Source organism: Mus caroli, unplaced genomic scaffold (genome assembly GCF_978045245.1).
Source record: "Mus caroli unplaced genomic scaffold, Mus_caroli_1 scaffold_12, whole genome shotgun sequence".
In the NCBI taxonomy this organism is placed as follows: Eukaryota; Metazoa; Chordata; class Mammalia; order Rodentia; family Muridae; genus Mus; species Mus caroli.
The window spans coordinates 39,275,552-39,298,723 of record NW_028227267.1 but is presented as its reverse complement, the minus strand read 5'-3'; the positions used below and the strand labels follow the sequence as shown (position 1 = coordinate 39,298,723).

General features: G+C 39.3%; 1 protein-coding gene across 1 annotated transcript; it reads right to left on the bottom strand.

Annotated features, from left to right (window-relative positions):
- Positions 1-5,131: 5,131 nt before the first annotated feature.
- On the bottom strand, positions 5,132-13,006 carry LOC110309536 (olfactory receptor 11H4-like). The gene is made up of 2 exons (XM_021182267.2): positions 12,900-13,006; positions 5,132-6,086 (listed from the first exon to the last, which is right to left on the bottom strand). The coding sequence occupies exon 2, from the start codon at positions 6,071-6,073 to the stop codon at positions 5,132-5,134; it is 942 nt and encodes a 313-aa protein (XP_021037926.2). The 5' UTR covers positions 6,074-6,086; positions 12,900-13,006.
- Between the last annotated feature and the right edge of the window lie 10,166 nt (positions 13,007-23,172).

Below are 23,172 nucleotides of genomic sequence, written 5' to 3'. Positions count from 1 at the left end.
AAGCTACGAGAAGACTGTAATCAGCATTTGCCCCAGATGTCCATCCCTTTCTCTGTATTTTATTATGCCCCCTCAACCCCTTCCTATTTTCTCTCACTGCGTGCTTATAACCAGGCTCCTAGCCTTCATTAAACAGACCTTGACAGCTATTTGCTTGGTCTCACTCCCCTTTCTCTGCCTGCTTCTCTTGCAGGCCTTGGTCCTCCTCAACCCAAGGAATAACTAGGTCCTGCTGGACAGGACACCCTCCCATTTATGCCCGACAAGGCCATCCTCTGCTACATATGTAGCTGGAGCCATGGGTCCCTCTTTGGTTGGTGGTTTAGTCCTGGGGAGCTCTGGGCAATCTGGTTGGTTGATATTGTTGCTCTTCTTATGGGACTGCAAGCCCCTTCATCTCCTTCAGTCCTTCCCCTAACTCCTCTATTGAGGTCCCTGAGCTCAATCCAATGGTTGGCTGCAATTACTTACTTTTCCATTGTTGGGAAAAAGTGCCAGGACCATGGAAACATATTAAAGTGTTTAATTTGTCTTATATCTCCACGGGGTTAGAGCACATAATGACAGTGCTAAGGTACAGTTGCAGGGACTTACTTAGAGTTTCCTTGCTGTGAAAAGACACCATCAATGACTAAGGCAATCTTATACAGGAAAACATTTAATTGGGCTGGCTTATAGTTGCAAAGGTTCAGTTCATTACCATCGTGATGGGAAGCATGGCTGTGTACAAGCAGACATGTTGCTGAAGAAGGGGCTAAAAGTTCTACATCTTGATTCAAAGGCAGGCAGAAGGAGACTGGCTTCCAGAGCAGCCAGGAAGAGGTTCTCTTCCTCAGGCAGCTAGGACAGGACTCTTCCACATTGGGAGGAGTCTGAGCATAGAGCCTGAGCGCAACCCCACGTTGATACACTTCCTCTAACAAAGCCACACCACCACTTCCAACAATGCCACACCTCCTAATACTACCACTTCCCATGGGCCAAGCATATTCAAACCACCACAACAGCTAAGAGCTTACACCTCTACTATAAGAAGGAGACATGGCATACTAGGAATGGCATGAGTCTTTCAAAACCTCAAAGCCATACATACCCCAGTGACATAACTTTTCCAAAAGTCAACAGCTCCTAATCCCTCCTAAACAGTTCCACCAACTGCAGAAACAAGTATTCAAACATAAAATCCTGGGACTTCATCATGAAATCCCTCCCCTTTGAACTCAAGTAACCATGCTGAAGAGGAGGCAAAAAGACTGTAAGAGCCAAAGGGGATGGATGACACCAAGGAAACAGTGTCTTCAAGACACAACTGGAATACATATGAATTTCACAGCAACTGTGGCAGTATGCATAAGGCCTACATAGATTCAAGCCAAGTGTGGTCCCAGTTCTAAGAGGGAAAAGGGGAGAGGAGCTCCCATCCCTAACCAATAAGTTATCTCCAATTGACAACTGAATACAAAGTAAAAATTAGTTTTGTACACTGGAGTCTAGCTGGGTATATAAACATAACATAGGCCTAGTGCTTTGTAGTAAATGATCAACAGAAATAAATAAAGAATTGCCAAAGAGTCAGTGGGTGGTAAGGAATACAGAGAGGGACTTTGAGATACTAAGGGCAAGGGACCAAGGCAGAGGGAAAGACAAAGAATCACCATGGCAGGAAGCAGAAAGATGAAAATTAAAGACCTTCCAGCATGTAAGAATATTGGATCTGGGGTGGCAGAGAAGAATATGGATTTTTAAAAGATATGAACTCAGGAATACCAGAGGGAAGTATTTGCTAGCTTCAGGGAGGTTTAGAAATTTCCAGTCATACAGAGCAATTGTGATAAAAACTGCATGGTACTGGTACAGCAACAGACAGGTAGATCAATGGAATAGAATTGAAGACCCAGAAATGAACCCACACACCTATGGTCACTTGATCTTTGACAAGGAAGCTAAAACCATCCAGTGGAAAAAAGACAGCATTTTCAACAAATGGTGCTGGCACAACTGGTGGTTATCATGTAGAAAAAAGCAAATTGATCCATTCTTCTCTCCTTGTACTAAGCTCAAGTCTAAGTGGATCAAGGAAGTCCACATAAAACCAGAAACTTATAGAGGAGAAAGTGGGGGAAAGCCTCGAAGATATGGGCACAGAGGAAAAAATCCTGAACAAAAGAGCAATGGCTTGTGGGGTAAGATCAAGAATCGACAAATGGGACCTCATAAAATTACAAAGCTTCTGTAAGGCAAAAGACACTGTCAATAAGACAAAAGAGGCCTCCAACAGATTGGGAAAGGATCTTTACCAATCCTAAATCAGATAGGGGACTAATATCCAATATATAAAAAGAACTCAAGAAGACGGACTCCAGAAAATCAGATAGCCCTATTTGAAAAACGGGGTATAGAGCTAAACAAAGAATTCTCAACTGAGGAATACCGAATGGCAGAGAAGCACCTGAAAAAAATGTTCAATATCCATAATCATCAGGGAAATGCAAATCAAAACAACCCTGAGATTCTACCTCACAACAGTCAGAAGGGCTAAGATCAAAAATTCAGGTGACAGCAGATGCTGGCGAGGATGTAGAGAAGGAGTAACACTCCTCCATTGCTGGTGGGATTTCAAGCTTGTACAACCACTCTGGAAATCAGTCTGATGGTTCCTCTGAAAATTGGACATAGTACTACTGGAAGATCCAGCAATACTTCTCCTGGGCATATATTTAGAAGATGTTCCAACTGGTAATAAGGACACATGCTCTACAATGTTCATAGCAGTCTTATTTATAATAGCAAAAAGCTGGAAAGAACCCATATGTCCCTCAACAGAGGAATGGATACAGAAAATGTGGTACATTTACACAATAGAGTACTACTCAGCAATTAAAAAGAATGAATTCATGAAATTCTTAGGCAAATGGATGCATCTGAAGGATATCATCCTGAGTGAGGTAACCCAATCATCCTGAGTGAGGTAACCCAATCACAAAAGAACATACATGATATGCACTCACTGATAAGCAGATATCAGCCCAGAAACTTAGCATATCCAAGATAAAATTTTCAAAACACATGAAACTCAAGAATAAGGAAGACCAAAGTGTGGATATTTTGCTCCTTCTTAGAATGGGGAACAAAATACCTATGGAAGGAGTTACAGAGACAAAGTGTGGAGATTAGACAGAAGCAAGGACCATCCAGAAACTGCCGCACCCAGAGATCCATCCCATATACAACCAACAAACCCAGACACAATTGCATATGCCAGAAAGATTTTGCTGACAGGACCCTGATATAACTCCCTTGTGAGGCTATGCCAGTACCTGGCAAATTGGAATTGGATGCTCACAGTCATCTATTGGATGGAACAGGGCCCCTAATGAAGGAGCTAGAGAAAGTACCCAAGGAGCTAAAGGGGTCTGCAACCCTATAGGAGGAACAACAATATGAACTAACCAGACCCCTCCCCCAGAGTTGCATCTCTAATTGCATATGTAGCAGAGGATGGCCTAGTCAGCCATCAATGGGAGGAGAGGCCCTTGGTTTTTTGAAGATCATATGCCCCAGTACAGGGGAATGCCAGGGTTAGGAAGTGGGAGTGGGTGGGTTGGGGAGCAGGGCAGAGAGAGCATATAGGGATCTTTGGGGGTAGTATTTGAAATGTAAATGAAGAAACTACCTAACAAAAATAGATTAAAAAAAAAGAAATTCCCAGTCATTGAGTGAGCCAAGGTATATCAAAATTAGCTGGTATGTATGTCTTTCATTCATGAATCCAGAGAGCACATGGGCAGGTGTAGCCCACCAGGAGCCAAAGCAGTTAAACTAATTCACTGCTACAGTTTTCTGTCATATTTGGTTCATTTGGACATTTTTATCTTGCTTGTCTTTTACTTGTATATTATGGTTTTATATTTTGTGATTTGAGGCATGGGAGGGTGTTTCTTATGCATTTTCTTTTCATTATTTTTAACTTTTTTTCTTGTTTGCTTTCTAAAGAGCGTGAGAATGAAGGCATGGAGTTGATTCATTTGGAAAGTAAAGATGATCTGGGAGAAGATAGAGGAAGGGAAACCATAATAAAATGTATTATATAACTGTAAATGAGATAATGAAAAAAGGAAAAGAAAAATGAAGATAATAAAACTAGATTAAAATCCAGATGATACTATTAGATCATCATCTGGCTCCTTGCTAACTTTTTTCAATGACCTTTGTGTGTGGCATAATAGCATGTTAATGGCATATTTTCATGTCATTTGCCTCTGTATTAAGGTCAAATTCCTTAGAGTTCTTAGAAACTTCAATTTAAGGTGTTAATAAATACAAATTTTATTTAAGAAAATGTATTTTTAAATTGTATCTTGTAATTAACTATGTTAGAGGAGTACATGCCACTGCACACAGGTAAAAGAGAAAGGACAAATTGTAGGAGCAGATTTCTCCTTCTCACTGCATGGGCCCTGTGATTTGACACCAAGTCATCAGGTTTATAGCAAGCCTCTTTGCTACTAATCCATCCTCCAGACATGGAAATGGTTGTAGTAGTCCTCTGAAGATAAGTCCATATTCTCATACAAAAGCTTCACTTCTCTCAGCTTTTTGTCTAGATTTAAAATCATGTCTCTTTTACCAGTTGTGACAATTGGATTGAACCAAATCTTTTTTATTACCAGTACATATAATGTCTGTGTTGGAACCAGAAGGCTACTTTTAGTTCTTAAATTAAAAATACTCATCTAAATACATCTATAAACAAACAAAATTCATTGTCTTCTTACAGTAATAAGGGAGATGTATAATGAAAAAATCATGAGTACCTGAGTAGACCATCTCACATAGGAATCACATTTTATTTAGACTTTGAAAAAAAATCACCGCTTCTGGAAAAAGAATTCAAAGCTTGGCATGGTAGTACAGAGCTGTAATCCTAGTACTCGGAATATGGAGGTAGGGGAATCAAGTCTCTACAAGGTCATCTTTAGCTAGAGAGTGAGTTTGAGGCTAGCCAGGGCCACATGAGACAGTGTCTCAAAAACATAGAACAAAGAGTAAAGACAACTGAATGAATTCATACGTCTTGGTACATCTCCAGTTTGTTATTTATTAGAACATGTAAGTATGACACAGCTTTGACTCATATATTTTTGACAATTCTCATTCCTAACAGAACTTTCCTCAGAGCAAGTTTCATGTCCTTGTTACGAAGGCTATAAATCAGAGGATTAAAGAAAGGAGTCATTACAGAGTATACAAGTGTAAGGATCTTCTGCATCAAAGTTGAAATGCCATATGTAGGACTCATGTACATTATCATTACTGTCCCATAGAAGAGTGACACCACAACTAAATGGGAACCACAGGTAGAGAAGGCCTTACGTCGGCCAGCTGCAGAAGGAACCTGAAAAATAGCCTTGAGCAACAAAATATAGGACCGAAGAATATATGCAATAGTGAAAAAGAGAAAAACAGAATTTTGGACATAAAGAACTAATTTGGTAATAGGAGCTGGGACACAGGACAAAGCCATCAATGGGTCCATGTCACAGAGGAAGTGATCAATGATATTAGAACCACAGAAGGGAAGTTGGGAGATGGAGAACACAGGGATTGGGTACCCAAGGAATCCAATGAGCCAGCATGAGGATACCAGAATGCAACAAAGCCTCCTAGTCATGATGGTAGGGTAATGTAATGGGCGGCAAATGGCCAGGTACCTATCATAAGCCATTACTGTCAGAAGGAAACATTCAGTTGTACCCAGTGAAAAGAAGAAATAAAACTGCAGGAAGCACCCTGAAAAGGAGATGGTCTTGGTCTTAGACAGAATGTTGGCTAGTGTGTTAGGAGTAGTGGAGGAAACATACCAGATTTCAAGAAAGGCAAAATTTCCCAGGAGGAAGTACATGGGGGTATGTAGACGGGAGTCACATCTTACTGCACAGATGATGGCTCCGTTTCCCAACAAGGTCAAGACATAAAACACCAAAAACAACACGAAGAGGAAAATCTGTATCTTCCAGGAACCAGGAAATCCCAAGAGAACAAATTCAGTTACATGTGCTGCTGATCTGTTCATGGCATCTAAATATCTGAGGGGAGGAAAAGACATGAGCTTAACTGCAATTCCTTTACTTTCAACATATCTGAAGGACTTTATGAGTGTCAAACATAAGTTCTACAAGGAAACACAAGAATATTCTGAAAACAGATGGAACCAATTCTATCTTAGTTTGCATTATGTTTCTTCACCAATGATATAACCTTTCTTTTCTCTTTCTTGGTCTTCCTGAGATAGTAGTCAAAAGGGATCTAGGTAATTAGAGATATCTATGATGAAGAACACTGACTGTCTAGATACAAATAACCCCAAATAGCCCTACATTAAGATTCCACAACACTAACCTGTATGCTATAGCACTTATAGAATCTATAACCTTTCAGGAAATGCATCAGTCCATTGCCAAGTCTGGAGCCAGGAAGAATAGAGTCATCTTGTGCCTTTACTTCTTCACCCCACCATTTTATGTCATTTTCAATGACATAAACACCCCTAGGCCCTGGTGATCAAACAGTTTTTCACCTTACAGTCCCTCTCATCTGCATGTATTTCTCATCCCCCACTATCTAAGAAATTTACTGGTTGAGCCTTCTTCTTGGGTTTGTAAGCCTCATTGTTCTTAATGAAACACAATTCTGAATTCATGAAATGTGCTAACAGTTTGGGCTACTCGTTTATGATTCCACAAACCACAACAAAGGCTATGTCAACAAGCTCTTTCTTCTCTATTATCATAAACTGTGATAGCATTCCTCAAATGCCTCATGAGCATATAGGTGTCATTTAAAAGCAACTTGTGAAGCAGCTAGCCTTAAAACTGATCATATGGATCTTCTTGGCTACCTCTGGTCAATTGTGGGCCTCCTGTACATGGTTCTCTCTCCAGTTTATTTCCAGTTGGTAGTGATGCTGAAAGACTCACAGATCCTGGCTGACACTACATCTTGGTGGATGACTGAAGGTCTTACACCAGGACCTAGACCCAAATAGTTTCTATAAAAAAAATGTCTCCACTCTTTTAGCATGCTCCTCATGAAGAGAAAACATACTGCAGAGACTCCAAAGGCTTCTACATACTTGGTGGCCAGAGTAAGTTGGAAAGGATCTGAATGCCTGGAGCATTTTCTGTCTGTGGCAAAACTATGAACTAACATGGAAGGAAGGGAGAGATTCCTTCCACTTCTCTTCTCCAGAAACAGTTAAGGAACCTGGGAATTGGATTCTCAAACTGCAGACTCAAGCTCTCACTTTCCTTGTTGCCCCAGACTAAAGCTGTCCTTGTTGCCTCATATAATAATAAGAAATGGAATGTATGTCAGACCCTACCTGTAGGATCTAGACATCTCACAATTCTCCCTCTCTTCAAGCACTCTGCTCCAATATAAACATGACCGCCTTCTTTACAGTTCCTTCCTATGCCTGCCTGTCACTCACAACATTGCTTTCCATAATTCTTGAGCACAAAATAAAAGTTAAAGGTTATCATCCTCAATGGAACAATTTTATAAAAATCAAATCTCTTTATTGTAACAAAAACACAAGGAAAAATGAAGGTAATCACTCAAAGACATTCTTGCTCTGCTATAAACTTTGTACATCTCAATGAGCTTCACATAGTTAAAATAGCCATTTTCAAGCCATGGTGGTTTACATGGAGTTTCAATTTTTCACTATTGATTATATTTTTATACACTTATCCACTACAAAAAAAGAGTACTATGACAAATAGAACATAGAAACGTAATTAGCTTTATATCCTCTTTCTCAATTCATGTATCTTTCCTTATTATCTATTATTACCCTATCTTGTTCTCCTTCTAAATATTGTATTATACCCCCACATTTACAGTTTTTACAGGGATGGGGGGTAGGTGTGGGGGGGTGTCTAATTAGGCTAGTATTCACATATGAGGAAGAACCTGAGGTTATTTTTCTTTCTGAGACTGGGTCACCTTCTGTAATATGATACTCTTATTTAATAATGTACTTTTTATTTAATAATATACTTTCTAAATCTATCCATTTACCTGCAGATTTCATGATTTCATACTTCTTTATAGTACAGAGTGGATAATATTCCACTCTGTACATTGCTACCCTCCCATTATCTATATATCTGCTGAGGGCATTAAAGTTGCTTCTGTCTCCTTGATATGATGAATAGAGCACCAACAAAATAGATGTGCAAACATCTTTGTTGTAGGGTATGGAGTTATCTAGGCATATGCCGAGGAGTAGAATACCCAGGTCACATAGTGACTATATTCTGAATTTTTTGAGGAGCATCCAGGCTAAGTTCCATAATACACCATATTAATTTGCACCCACACCATCAGGGAATATGCACTCCTCTTCCCCCACATTTTCTCCAAAATCTATTACCAAATATCTTGACAATAGCTTTCTAACTGAGCTGCAAAGCTATATTAGTTTAATTTGCATTTCCCTGATGACTAGGAATACTGAACACTTTTTAAAATAATAAATACTTACTGGCCTTTTGTGTTTCTTCTTTTGAAAACTGCCTGTTTTGTACTTCCCTTTATTCATCAGTAGTTTTATTTTGCTGGTATTTATTTTCTGCAGTTTTTAAGATTCTGAATACTAGGCATCTTTTTGAAGAGTAATAGGTAAAGATTTACTTCCATGCTATGGACTTTCTGTTTGCTTTGATGACAGTTTTTCTTTTGCTGTGCAGAAAAATTTTAACCCCATGTAGTCTTATGTGTTGGTATGTGGGGATGGTTCCTGTGATACTAAAGTTCTGAAAGCTCTTGCCACCCCAATACCTCAAAGAGTCTTCCCTATGCTTTCCTCTAACAGTTTCAGTGTTTGTTTTTTAAATTTTAAAAGAACAAGAGGCAGTTTATTCTGGAGCCAATTTGAGTGACCATGGCCTGTCACCACAGATACAGATTATGCCAAATTACGTGTTACAATGTGGAAGCAGTCTCACAAAATTGTTTGTTTACAGAACAGAGAAAGTTATAAATCAAGGCAAAGTTAAAATACATTGGTGTGTGCATCAGAGAGACATGTACACCGAGATGGGTGAAGTTTTCCTGTAGGATCTAGATGCTGTTTGATGGCATTCTGAGCTTTTGGATTGGTAGGTGGTAGTCACTTAACCTGGTTAAGTGACTAGATTCTAAAAGGTTTTTATTTATTACCGCAGATGTTAGTTCTGACACAGCAAACAGGAGTGGCTGTTCTAGAGGGCCATAGTTTAGCCCAACATAAGATAATTACCCTCTGGACTTGCAACACTCCAAACTCTCCAGAGTAATGAATTTTTTTCATTTACTGAAAATAGATTATTTTTCATATGAAATATTCTGAATATGGTTTCCCACCTCCAGCTTTTCCCAGATAACCAATTCTCTGACCATCCAAACATACTCCATTTCTTTATATCTCTTTCATTCAAAAGAAGTGGTCATCTAAAAAAAAATATATTAAAAGCAAAATAAGTTAAATCAAAAAAGACTAGAATAGGACAAAACAAACAGAATAAAAATAACAAAATAAAAAAACAAATGGAAAAAAAAAAAACAAGAAGCACACATAGATGTAGAGACACACATGGTCACACAGACAGGAACATAAACATAAAACAGAAACCATGATACATACACAAAGGAAAGACATGAGGAGAAAAACAAAAACAAATAAAAAATACCCTGACTAATCACCTAAGACAAATAAACTAAAAATGCCATGCAGGTTGGCATTTGGGTGGTCATCTTCTGTTGGGCATAGAGCCTGCCTTGAGAGTGATCTGTGTACCTAGTAAGATTTAAATTAATGTCTTTGATTTACTTCAGGTTGACAGTTTTTAAAACAGAGGGAATATACTTAGAACTCTGGGATACCTTAACCTGTAAAGGAAAACAATCCATCACAGTCACTCTGCTCCCTTACAAAGGACATATGTCTCTGTTCTTTGGTCCTACATAACTTCTTCTACCTGTGGTCATCTAATGTTGTTACTTTTAACTAGCCTCTTGTAATAAAATGATCTCATAAGGTTCTCAAAAACTATGAGAGCCCCTTTCCTACCAAAGAGCATTCTTACTCCTAGAAAGAAAGCTCTAGTCTCTACCACTCTATCCCTGGTTTTGCTGGATTCTTCTAGGTTGGCTCACGTTTATTTAGACATTAGATAGGGTTATGTCCTGGACCTCCACTGTTGTGATATTGCCTGAGATGCATGTATTGTCTCTATTCCTAAATAGCTTGAAAGGAATGTTTCATAATGGCCTGCCTGCTTATGAAATTTTATCTTTGGTTGAAACTGTGTTCTCTCTCTCTCTCTCTCTCTCTCTCTCTCTCTCTCTCTCTCTCTCTCTCTCTCTCTCTCTCTCCCTCTCATCTCTATCTTTTTAACTTTCTTTTTCTAATAATTTATTTATTGTCTTTTATGTGTGAGTGTTTTGCCTACATGTGTGTGTGTGTGCACCATGTGTGTGCTCAGAAGGTCAGGAAGAGGGTGCTCTGTAAGTAGTTACAGAGAGATGTGAACCACTATATAGGTGCTGGAAATTGAGCCCAGGTCCCCTGCAAGAGCAAAAAAATACTTTTGCCTGCTGATACATCTCTCCTATTTTAATTCACAAAACTATAAAACTGATGGCCTATCTTCATTATATATCTAAATATAACATGTGTGAACACTTCTTTTAGCTTACCAGACATCTGTGTTCTATCCCTCCAGCCTCTAACACAGATATGTGGTGCTTTCTCACAAACCATTGACCTTCTACAGATGCCATTTCATAACCCAACTACTTCCAACTCTGTTCTCTGGGGTCAGAAGAAAGTCGTGATGTCTACAGCTGCTACTCTAACCTCTCTTTAACAAACAGAAAAGCAAGCTAGTCTCCACTGTGATATTTTAAATTCAGAAATTTCAAACTCCCAGTGCCTGGAGCCTGTGACAGGGACTTAACATTGATCAGCCACCACTATCCTTATTTGCATATCACTTATTTACATAGCATAAATCATATAACTGGAAACTACATGCACAGCAGCTTTGTCCAACATCCACTGCCCTCCTTCACAAAGAACAAATTCTATGCCAGGAGCCTATATAAAGAAAGTCACACGAATAATAAAAGTACTATTAAAAACATAGAGTCCTTCATCCCAAAACATTTTCCATACTATAAACATTACTTTCATTACTTCTGAATCTGTCACTGCCCTCTCTCCTAAAGCTCTCCTATACCATACTAGCTGTCTATGTCTAACATACCAAAAAATTAACTTTTTATATATGTTTTTATATATTAAGTATAATACACACAGTCCCACCTAGATGAGATGCAAAAACTGAGAAAATGCAGTAGTAGTCTTAGAATTAGTTAATATATAAATGATATGATGAAAAGTCTTAAAAAGGCTTGAGAGGCATTCAATGGTTAGGAGCACAGACTGCTCTTGTAGAGACCTGAGTTCTTCTATTTTTCTCTTTTTGAGATTTATTTTTACTCTTAATTATGTATATATTTATGTTTCTATATGGGTTTGTGAAAGTCCCTGGGAGGCTACAATGATCAGAGATGGGTCGAACCTGGAACCTCTGGAAGAACAGTGTTTTTCAGCCACTCATTGGTGCATTTTAAGGGTGAAGAAGATGAAGGTACATTTATAAAGGTATCTCAGATGAAAGAGAAGTAGATTTTCTCCCATTCTTCTACCTGGTGGAATTAATTTTGTGGGGAAAGTGAAAGGCCATTTTCAAATATTTAGACAGAAAATTATGCATCAATGGCAAAAATTTACTTAATAATTAAACAAAATGTGCAACTATACATATTTACACAGTGATCTTAGAATTAGTTAATATTTAAGTGATATGATAAAAAGTCTTTAAAAGGCTTGATAGCCTTCCAATGGAGGAGAGCACAGACTGCTCTTGTAGAGGTCAGTTCTCAGCACCTAAGTTGTGCACCTCACAAGTACCTGAAACTTTAGTTCCAGAAGAATTGGGAGCTTCTACCATCCACAGGCACCTGCACTCATATACTATCTTCTTGTGGCAGGCACTGACAGCACCCTGTAACTTATTTTTCCTACTGCTGTGTCCTATAAGAGATTTACAAACAACAACATTATTTTCTTTCTGGATGCCTTTGGGGAAAATGTAGACAGGTAATGGAATGTCAGAGAGAGAATGCATAACTAAAAAAGAATGATCAATTTTCATAAGAATGGAATAGACAGGTTCACCAAACTCCCATAATCCCGTATTCTAGAAGTTCTGAGGTTACTTTTTGATTATATGTTTATTTCAAATAAAGTTTAAACTTAAATATATTTTGATCATATTCTTCCTCTCTCCCAAGTCCTTCCAGATCCTCCTGCGCTCCATATCCACCAAATTTTTAGTTATTTCTCAAAAAACAAACACCTAATACAAAAACAAAACCACCCAAAACCAAGAACACAAAATAAAACCACACTCAAAATGAAAACTTAAAATTGTTACCAAATGAAAACACACAAAAATAATGTGGAGTCCACTATATGATGGTCAACTATTTCTGAACATAAGGCCTGATCTGGAGTAGTTTTATTATCCAATGTCCTCTATTAGTGGAAACTGATTTTCCCTCTCCCAAAAGGTATAAATAACAACTCAGTGGTTAGCTTCTACCCCACTGGCTAGGTTTCCTGAACTTACTTTCAAGTATAGGTTAGCAGAGTGAAATTCTAACACTCATGCTGTTTCTCATGCATTTGGAATTTGTAAAGCAATTTCTCATCAATAATTCCCAGGGATCAGCTTCTGTATACATTTTGTTTCAGTACAAGAAAGTAAGCCAATTATCAAACCTACCAGTGCAAGTGTGATGGCTTGGTTAAAACTCCTTCTTCCCAGGATGCTCACTCAACACATTGTCTTTCCAGGTAGCCTGAGAAAGGGAGTATTCCACTGGACAGCTCCTAGGAAATGAGATTGTTTCTGAATGGTGCTCTAATAATCACAATAATAACATTTTTACTGTAATTACCTGTACTCACTGTTCATTTTACAACTGTGGCTCAGGAAAAGTTCAGGGTTTTTTTTCACCTAATGAATATTTCTCCTGTATTCATGATTAAAATTTGAGGGCTTTATCTGTTTGGTTGGATGATTGGATGGTTGCTTGTTTGCTTGTTCTCTCTTTCCTGTTTGCTTTTGAGACAGGGTCTCACTACACAGCCCCTTCTGGTCCAGAACTTGCTATGCATACTGACCTTGCTTTCACAGTGAGCTGCCTGCTCTTACATCTTACATGTTGGAACTAAGAGAGTGTGCCTGTTCCACATTTGGAACCTTTACCCTAAGCTATTCTTCCCCACCTCTTTAACTCTTTCCTGAGAAACACCAAATAATTAGATTTATTAAGTAAAAGGCACCCTATAATCACCCTGAGCTGGTTATAATCTGGACCACTCATCTATTTCTCTTAAATGCAAGATAGCTGTCCGAGATGTAAGGATAGGAACTCTACTAGAGAAAGAAATGAGTACAAGTAGAACCTCACCTTACTTCAGCATCAGGCATCTCCTCAACAGTTCTGTGAGGAAAACTTAGAAAGGGGAATGGATACATCTGTGGGTTGACCTCACTTCACTTCTAAAATCTCCATAGACTTGTTCCCAAGGACTTTTGCTGAGATTTTTCACATGTGACTCTTTAAGATTATGTAGTCTTATTTTATTAAGATCAGACAGAATAAAAAGAATTATTTGAGTTTTGTATTCATTAGGTTTTTTATTAGTTACTTTTCTATTGCTGAGGGAAAAATGTCATGACCATGGCAACATATAAGTGTTTAATTTGTCTTATGTCTCCACAGGGTTAGAGTATATGATGACAGTGCTAAGTTCTGGATGCAGGAACAGCTGTCTTACTCAGGGTTCCCTTGCTGTGAAGAGACACCATGTCTAAGGCAACTCTTATAAAGGCAAACATTTAACTGGGGCTATCTTACAGTTTCAGAGGTTCAGTCCATTATCATCATGGTGGAAAGCATGGCTGTGTGCAGGCACACATGATGCTGGAGAAGGAGCTGAGAGTTCTACATCTTCATTCTAAGGCAGGCAGAAGGAGACTGGCTTTCACAAGCAGCCAGAAGAACACTCTTCCACATTGGGAACAGCCTCAAAGTCCAACCCCACATTTATACACTTCCTCTAATAAGGCCACACCTCCTCCAATAGTGCCACACCTCCTAATTGTGCCACTTCCCATGGACCAACTACATTCAAACCATAATGGTTAAGAGCTTACATCTCAACCTATAAACAGAAGACATAAAGCATACTAGGAGTAGCATGAGTCTTTCAAGATCTCAAACCCATACATACCCCAGTGACACGCATTCTCCAAAATGTCAACATCTCCTAATCTGTCCCAAACAGTTACACCAACTGCAGAAACAAGTGCTCAAGCATAAGATCCTGGGAAGTCCTCACCCAATCCCTCCTCTTGGAACTCAGGGAACTATACTGATAGGAGGCAAAAAGTTTGTAAGAGACAGAGGGGGGCGGGTCTCAGTTACGGTTTTACTGCTGTGAACACATACCACAACCAAGGCATAAAATAAAAGACAACATTAATTGGGACTGGCTTTCAGGTTCATAGGTTCAGTCCATTGTCATCAAAGTGGGACTATGGCAGCGTCCAGGCACTTTTCAATGGTTAGGAGCATATACTGCTCTTGTAGAAGACCTGAGTTAACTTCTCAGCACCGAAGTTGTGCAGCTCACAAGTTTACTTTAGGGTTCCTAGTGCCTCTAGCATCCACAAACACCAACAATCATATACCTGCATTTCTTCTTGCCACATACATACAACTTTTAAAAAAAATAAAATATGTCTTTTAAAACAGAGTTAACAAAACATATACATATGAGAGAGAGAGAGAGAGAGAGAGAGAGAGAGAGAGAGAGAGAGATTTGTTAATTTTATATTTCTTATTTGGGGTATTGGAGGTCACCAGAAATGTAAGAAAAAGAAGTCTTCAAGGTTGTAAACAATACAGATTCAAAGGAAGAATCATTTGTGATCCCTGAGAACAAAGATATGGGCTATACTACTTTTAGTCTCTAATTTGTCCTTGTTTTGTTGTTGTTGTTGTTGTTCTTGCTGCTGCTGCTGCTGCTGTTATTTAACTTTATATGTATTGGCATTTTGCCTACATGTATGTTTGTGTACCACCTGTTTGCCTGCTTGGGGAGGGCAGAAGGAGCCATTGGATTCCTAGGACAGATGATGTCGGTGCTGGGACTCAAACCAGGTCCTCTAAAAGAACTGTCACTGCTCTTAACTTCTTAGCAGTCTCTCTAGCCCTGAACATTATGTTCAAGGAAAAGTTAAAGGTTTAGCACCCAAGTTTCAATGTCCATCTTTCTAAGTATTAGTTACTGCAAAAGACCTGCTTTACCATCTTCCTTGAAACAAATGAATTCCAGATGTGTATTTGTAAAGCATAAATCAATCTCTTTCTTGCCTACAGATGACAGATGAAGGGCTTACATATTTTTGAATGAAGAATTAAAATCAAGAGGTCTGAGTGTCCTGATTTTTGTTCTGAGAAACAGATCTATCCCGTCCCGAGGAATTCAGTTATTCGTGGGTGTGAGGGGGACCGCAAACATGGAAGAAAATGGGATTGGAAGAGAAAAGAGAAGTGAAGACCAAGTAGAGAAATTTCCTATCAAGGTCTCTGTTTATTAGGCTGAGACGCCTGGTTGAGGGGAATAGGGAGGGGTCGAGGGGGAATTAACAAAGAACAAAGACGTGGGCATCTGCTGACATGAGGGCCGAAGTCAGGCTCCAGACCGCAGGCACTCTGCATCTTATCTCCAGAACATAGATCCTCCTTAACAGCCTTGAGGTTCGTCAATTATTGCTGAGCATAAAGTCTTATCAGAAGTTGTTTAATTATCCAATGTTACTCTATTATATGAAACTGATTTTCTCACTACAAGACATACAAATGACAACTCAGTAGTTAACTTCTACCACAGTGAGTTTCATGTGTTTTGCAAATTGTATCTTGGATATTGTAAGTTTCTGGGCTAATATCCAATTATCAGTGAGTGCACACCATGTGTGTTCTTTTCTGATTGGGTTACCTCACTCAAGATGATATCCTCCAGATGCATCCATTTGGCTAAAAATTTCATGAAGTTGTCCTTTTTAATATCTGAGTAGTACTCCATTGTGTAAATGTATCACATTTTCTGTATCCAAACTCTGTCGAGGGACATCTGGGTTCTTTCCAGCTTTTAACTATTATAAATGAGACTGCTATGAACAGAGCGGAGCATGTGTCCTTATTACCAGTTAGAGCATCTTCTGGGTATATGCCCAGGAGAAGAATTGCTGGATCTTCTGGTAGTACTATGTCGAATTTTCTGAGGAACTGCCAGATAGATTTACAGAGTGGTTGTACAAGCTTGCAATCCCACCATCAATGTAGAGCATTGCTATTTCTCAACATCCTCGCCAGCATCTTCTGTAACCTGAATTTTTGATCTTAGCCATTCTGACTGGTGTGAGATGGAATCTCAAGATTGTTTTGATTTCCATTTCCCTGATGATTAAGGATGTTGAACATTTTTTTCAGGTGCTTCTCAGCCATTTGGAATTCCTCAGGTGAGAATTCTTTGTTTAGCTCTGTGCCCCATTTTTAATAGGGTTATTTAATTTTCTGAAGTCAGTCTTCTTGATTTCTTTGTATATATTGGATATTAGTCCCCTATCAGATTAAGGATTGGTAAAGATACTTTCCCAATCTGTTGGTGGCCTTTTTGTCTTATTGACAGTGTCTTTTGCCTTACAGAAGCTTTGCAATTTTATGAAGTCCCATTTGTCAATACTAGATATTACAACACAAGCCATTGCTGTTCTGTTCAGGAAATTTTTTTCCTGTGCCCATATCTTCAAGGATTTTCCCATGTTCTCTTCTCTGAGTTTCAGTGTCTCTGGTTTTATGTGAATGGAGTTCTTTGATCCACTTAGACTTGAGCTTTGTACAAGGAGATAAGAATGTATCAATTCACATTCTTCTACATGATAACAGCCAGTTGTGCCACACCACTTGTTAAAAATGCTCTCTTTTTTTCACTGGATGGTTTTAGCTCCTTTGTCGAAGATCAAGAGACCGTAGGTATGTGGGTTCATTTCTGAATTTTCAATTCTATTTCATTGATATAACTGTCTGTCATTGTACCAGTACCATGCAGTTTTTATCACAATTGCTCTGTAGTACAGTTGAGGTCAGGCATGGTGATTCCACCAGGGGTTCTTTTATCCTTGAGAAGAGTTTTGCTATCCTAGAGTTTTTGTTATTCCAGATGAATTTGCAAATTGCCCTTTCTAATTTGTTGAAGAATTGAGTTGGAATTTTGATGGGGATTGCATTCTTACGTTTGCCTTTCACCATCTGGTAATCTCTGGCATTAGTTGTTATAGTTATCTCTGGTTGGAGCTTGTTCCTCCTGTGATTCTGTTAACCTCTGTCAGCAGTCCTGGAAGTCCAGCTCTCTCCTGAATCTCAGTGGTCAGAGTACTCTCTGCAGGCAAGCTCTCCTCTTGCAGGGGATGTGCACAGAGGTCTGGCAATTCAGACCTGCCTCCTGACTGAAGATGAAGGCCAGAAACTGGGCCTGTCCCAAAAGATGTGTTGCTTCTGCAGTCTGCACGCACACCTGCACAGACTGGTCTCCTAGGGACCCGAGAAACAAGACGGCTCCCTCACCTGCTCCGGCAGGCAATCAAAGCCTTACCAGGCAGACATCTCTCTTCTGGTGGGGAAGATGCCTGGATGTCTGGAGCCCAAAAAGGGGTCTGTCCCATAAACTATGTCGCTTCTGCAGTCCACACTCTCACCTGTGCAGAATGACCTCTGAGGGACCCAGGACACAAGATGGCTCCCACACCTGCTCAGGCAGTCTTATTTTCAACTCTTGATTTTAGAACAAATCAAGAGTTGATTTTAAGCCATTGGTGCTTATGCTCCAAATGCAAGGGCATCCACATTCATTAAAGAAACTATAGTAAAGCTCAAAACATGCATTGCACCTCACACAATAACAGTGGGAGACTTCAACACTTCTCTCTCATCAGTGGACAGATCCTGGAAACAGAAAATAAACAGAGATACACAGACACTAACAGAAGTTATGAAACAAATGGATTTAATAGATATCTACAGAACATTTTATCTTAAAACAAAAGGATATACGTTCTTCTCAACACCACATGGTACCTCCTCCAAAACTGACCATATAATTGGTCACAAAACAGGCCTCCACAGATACAAAAATATTGAAATTATCCCATGCACTATATCTGCATACACTAGCAATGGACTAAGGCTGATCTTCAATAAACATATAAACAATAGAAAGCCAACATTAACATGGAAACTGAACAACACTCTACTCAATAATTCCTTGGGCAAGGATGAAATAAAGAAAGAAAACAAAGACTTTTATAGTTTAATAAAAATGAAGCCACAACATACCCAAACTTATGGGACACAATGAAAGCAGTTCTAAGAGGAAAACTCATAGCTCTGAGTGCCTCCAAAAAGAAACTCGAGAGAGCATGGACTAGCAGCCTGACAGCACACCTGAAAGCTCTAGAGCTAAAGGAAGCAAATTCACCCAAGAGGAGGAGATGGCAAGAAATAATCAAACTCAGGGCTGAAGTCAACCAAGCAGAAACAAAAAGATCTATTTAAAGAATTAACAAAACCAGGAGCTTGTTCTTTGAGAAAATCAACAAGATAGGTAAACCCTTAGCGAGACTAAACAGAGGACACAGGGACAGTATCTTAATTAACATAATCAGAAATGAAATTGGGAGACAAAACAACAGAACCTGAGGAAATTCAAAACATGATCAGATCCTACTATAAAAGGCCATACTCAACAAAACTAGAAAACCTTGATGAAATGGACAACTTCCTAGACAGATACCATGTAACAAAGTTAAATCAGGATCAGATTAACGTTCTAAACAGTCCCTTTTCCCCTAAAGAAATAGAAGCAGTAATCAACAGTCTCCCAACCAAAAAGCCCAGAAACAGAAGGGTTTATTGCAGACTTCTATCAGAAGTCTGCCTACCTAATTCCAGCTCTTCTCAAACTATTCCACAAAATAGAAACAGAAGATACTCTATCCAATTCATTTTATGAAGTCACAATTACTCTGATACCTAACCCACACAAAGGTCCAAAAAAAGAAAAAAACTTCAAACCAATTTTCCTTATGGATATCAGTGCAAAATCACTCAATAAAATCCTTGCAAACCGAATGCAAGAATACATCAAAATGTTTCATTCCAGGGATGCAGGGATGGTTTAATATATGGAAATTCATCAACGTAATCCACTATATAAACAAACTCAAAGACGAAAACCACATGATCATCTCGTTAGATGCTGAGAAAGAATTTGACAAAATCCATTACCCCTTCATAAACCTTGGAAAGAGGGACAGGAAGTGGGAGTGGGTGGGTAGGGGAGTGGGGGACTTTGGAGATATCATTTGAAATGTAAATGAAGAAAATACCTAATTTATTGCAAAACACATGAAACTCAAGAAGAACGAAGACCAAAGTGTGAACACTTTGCCCCTTCTTAGAATTTGGAACAAAACACCCATGGAAGGAGTTACAGAGACAAAGTTTGGAGCTGAGACAAAAGGATGGACCATCTAGAGACTGCCATATCCAGGGATCCAGACCATAATCAGCCTCCAAACGCTGACACCATTGCATACACTAGCAAGATTTTGCTGAAAGGACCCTGATATAGCTGTCTCTTGTGAGACTACGCCGGGGCCTAGCAAACACAGAAGTGGATACTCACAGTCAGCTATTGGATGGATCACAGAGCCCCCAATGGAGGAGCTAGAGAAAATACCCAAGGAGCTAAAGGGGTAGGCAACCCTATAGGTAGAACAACAGTATGGACTAACCAGTACCCAGGAGCTCTTGACTCTAGCTGCATATGTATCAAAAGATGGCCTAGTCAGCCATCACTGGAAAGAGAGTCCCTGATGAAAGGATGGACCATCTAGAGAGTGCCATATCCAGGGATCCATCCCATAATCAGCTTCCAAATGCTGACACCATTGCATACACTAGCAAGATTTTGCTGAAAGGACCCAGATATAGCTGTCTCTTGTGAGACTATGCCGGGTCCTAGCAAACACAGAAGTGGATGCTCACAGTCAGCTATTGGATGGATCACAGGGCTCCCAATGGAGAAACTAGAGAAAGTACCCAAGGAGTTAAAGGGATCTGCAACCCTATAGGGGGAACAACATGATGAACTAACCAGTACCCCGGAGCTCTTGTCTCTAGCTGCATATGTATCGAAAGATGGCCTAGTCGGCCATCACTGAAAAGAGAGGCCCATTGGACTTGCAAACTTTATATGCCCCAATACAGGGGAATGCCAGGGCCAAAAGAATGGGAATGGGTGGGTAGGGAAGGGGGGGAGTATGGGGGACTTTTGGGATAGCATTAGAAATGTAAATGAGGAAAATAACTAATTAAAAATGTATTTATGTTTTAAAACTTCAAGAAAAAACTACCTAATTTTTAAAAATGAAAAAAAAAAGGAGTCTTAGAAAGATCAGAAATTCAAGGCCCATACCTAAACATAATAGAAGCAATCTACAGCAAACCAGAGTAGCCAACATCAAACTAAATGGAGAGAAACTTGAAGAAATCCCACTAAATTCAGGGACTAGACGAGGCTACCCACTTTCTCCCTACCTACTCAATATAGTACTTGAAGTCCTAGCCACATCAATTCAACAACAAAAGGAGATTAAGTGGATACAAATTATAAAGGAAGAAGTCAAAATATCACTTTTTGCAGATGAATTTTAACCACAGAACTCCTAAACCTGATAAACAGATTCAGTGCAGTAGCTAGATATACAATTAACTCGAACAAATCAATGGCCTTTCTCTACACAAAGGATAAAAGGGATGAGAAAGAAATTAGGGAAACAACACCCTTCACAATAGTCACAAATAATATAAAATACCTTGGCGTGACTCTAACTAAGGTAGTGAAAGATCTGTATAAGAACTTCAAGTTTCTGAAGATAAATTGGAGACCATATCAGAAGATGGAAAGATCACCATGCTCATGGATTGGCAGGATCAATACAGTGAAAATAGCTATCTTGCCAACAGCAATTTACAGATTCAATGCAATCCCCATCAAAATTCCAACTCAATTCTTCACAAAATTAGAAAGGGCAATTTACAAATTCATCTGGAATAACAAAAAACCTAGGATAGCAAAAACTCTTCTCAAGGATAAAAGAATCTCTGGTGTAATCACCATGCCTGACCTAAAGCTGTACTACAGAGCAATTGTGATAAAAACTGCATGATACTGGTATAGTGACAAACAGATAGACCAATGGAATAGAATTGAAGACCCAGAAATGAACCCACACACCTATGGTCACTTGATCTTTGACAAGGGAGCTAAAACCATCCAGTGGGAAAAAGACAGCATTTTCAATAAATGGTGCTGGCACAAGTGGTGGTTATCATGGAGAACAATTTGAATTGATCCATTCCTATCTACTTGTACTAAGTTCAAATCTAAGTGGATCAAAAAGCTCCACATAAAACCAGAGACAGTGAAACTTATAGAGGAGAAAGTGTGGAAAAGCCTGGAAGATATTGGCACAGGGGAAAAATTCCTGAATAGAACAGCAATGGCTTGTGCTGTAAGAATGAGAATCGACAAATGAGACCTCATAAAATTGCAAAGATTCTGTAAAACAAAAGACACCATCAATAAAACAAAAAGACGACCAACAGATTGGGAAAGGATCTTTACCTATCCTAAATCAGATAGGGGACTAATATCCAATATATATAAAGAACTCAAGAAGGTGGACTCCAGAAAATCAAAAAAACCCATTAAAAAATGGGGCTCAGAGCTAAACAAAGAATTCTCACCTGAGGAATACCGAATGGCAGAGAAGCACCTGAAAAAATGTTCAACATCCTTAATCATCAGGGAAATGCAAATCAAAACAACCCTGAGATTCCACCTCACACCAGTCAGAATGGCTAAGATCAAAAATTCAGGTGACAGCAGATGCTGGCGAGGATGTGGAGAAAGAGGAACACTCCTCCATTGTTGGTGGGATTGCAAGCTTCTACAAACACTCTGGAAATCAGTCTGGCAGTTCCTCAGAAAACTGGACATAGTACTACGGGAGGATCCTTCAATACCTCTCCTGGGCATATATCCAGAAGATGTCCCAACTGGTAAGAAGGACACATGCTCCACTATGTTCATAGCAGCCTTATTTATAATAGCCAGAAGCTGGAAAGAACCCAGATGCCCCTCAACAGAGGAATGGATACAAAAAATGTGGTACATTTACACAATGGAGTACTAGTCAGCAATTAAAAAGAATGAATTTATGAAATTCCTAGGCAAATGGATGGACCTGGAGGGCATCATCCTGAGTGAGGTAACCCAATCACAAAAGAAATCACATGATATGTACTCACTGATAAGTGGATATTAGCCCAGAAACTTAGAATACCCAAGATACAAGATAGAATTTGCAAAACACATAAAACTCAAGTAGAACTAAGACCAAAGTATGGACACTTTGCCCCTTCTTAGAATTGGGAACAAAATACCCATGGAAGGAGTTACAGAGACAAAGATTGGAGCTGAGACAAAAGGATGGACCATCTAGAGACTGCCATACTCGGGGATCCATCCCATAATCAGCCTCCAAACGCTGACACCATTGCATACACCAACAAGATTTTGCTGAAAGGACCCTGATATAGCTGTCTCTTGTGAGGCTATGCTTGTGCCTGGCAAACACAGAAGTGGATACTCACAGTCAGCTATTGGATAGAACACAGGGCCCCCAATGGAGGAGCTAGAGAAAGTACCCAAGGAGCTAAAGGGACAGGCAACCCTATTGGTGGAACAACAGTATGATCTAACCAGCACCCCCAGAGATCGTGTCTCTAGAGGCATATGTATCAGAAGATGGTCTAGTCGTCCATCATTGGGGAGAGAGGCCCCTTAGTCTTGCA

Bases quoted from the DNA above. Each gene is read 5' to 3' on its own strand.
- LOC110309536 (XM_021182267.2), bottom strand. From the start codon at position 6,073: ATGAACAGATCAGCAGCACATGTAACTGAATTTGTTCTCTTGGGATTT.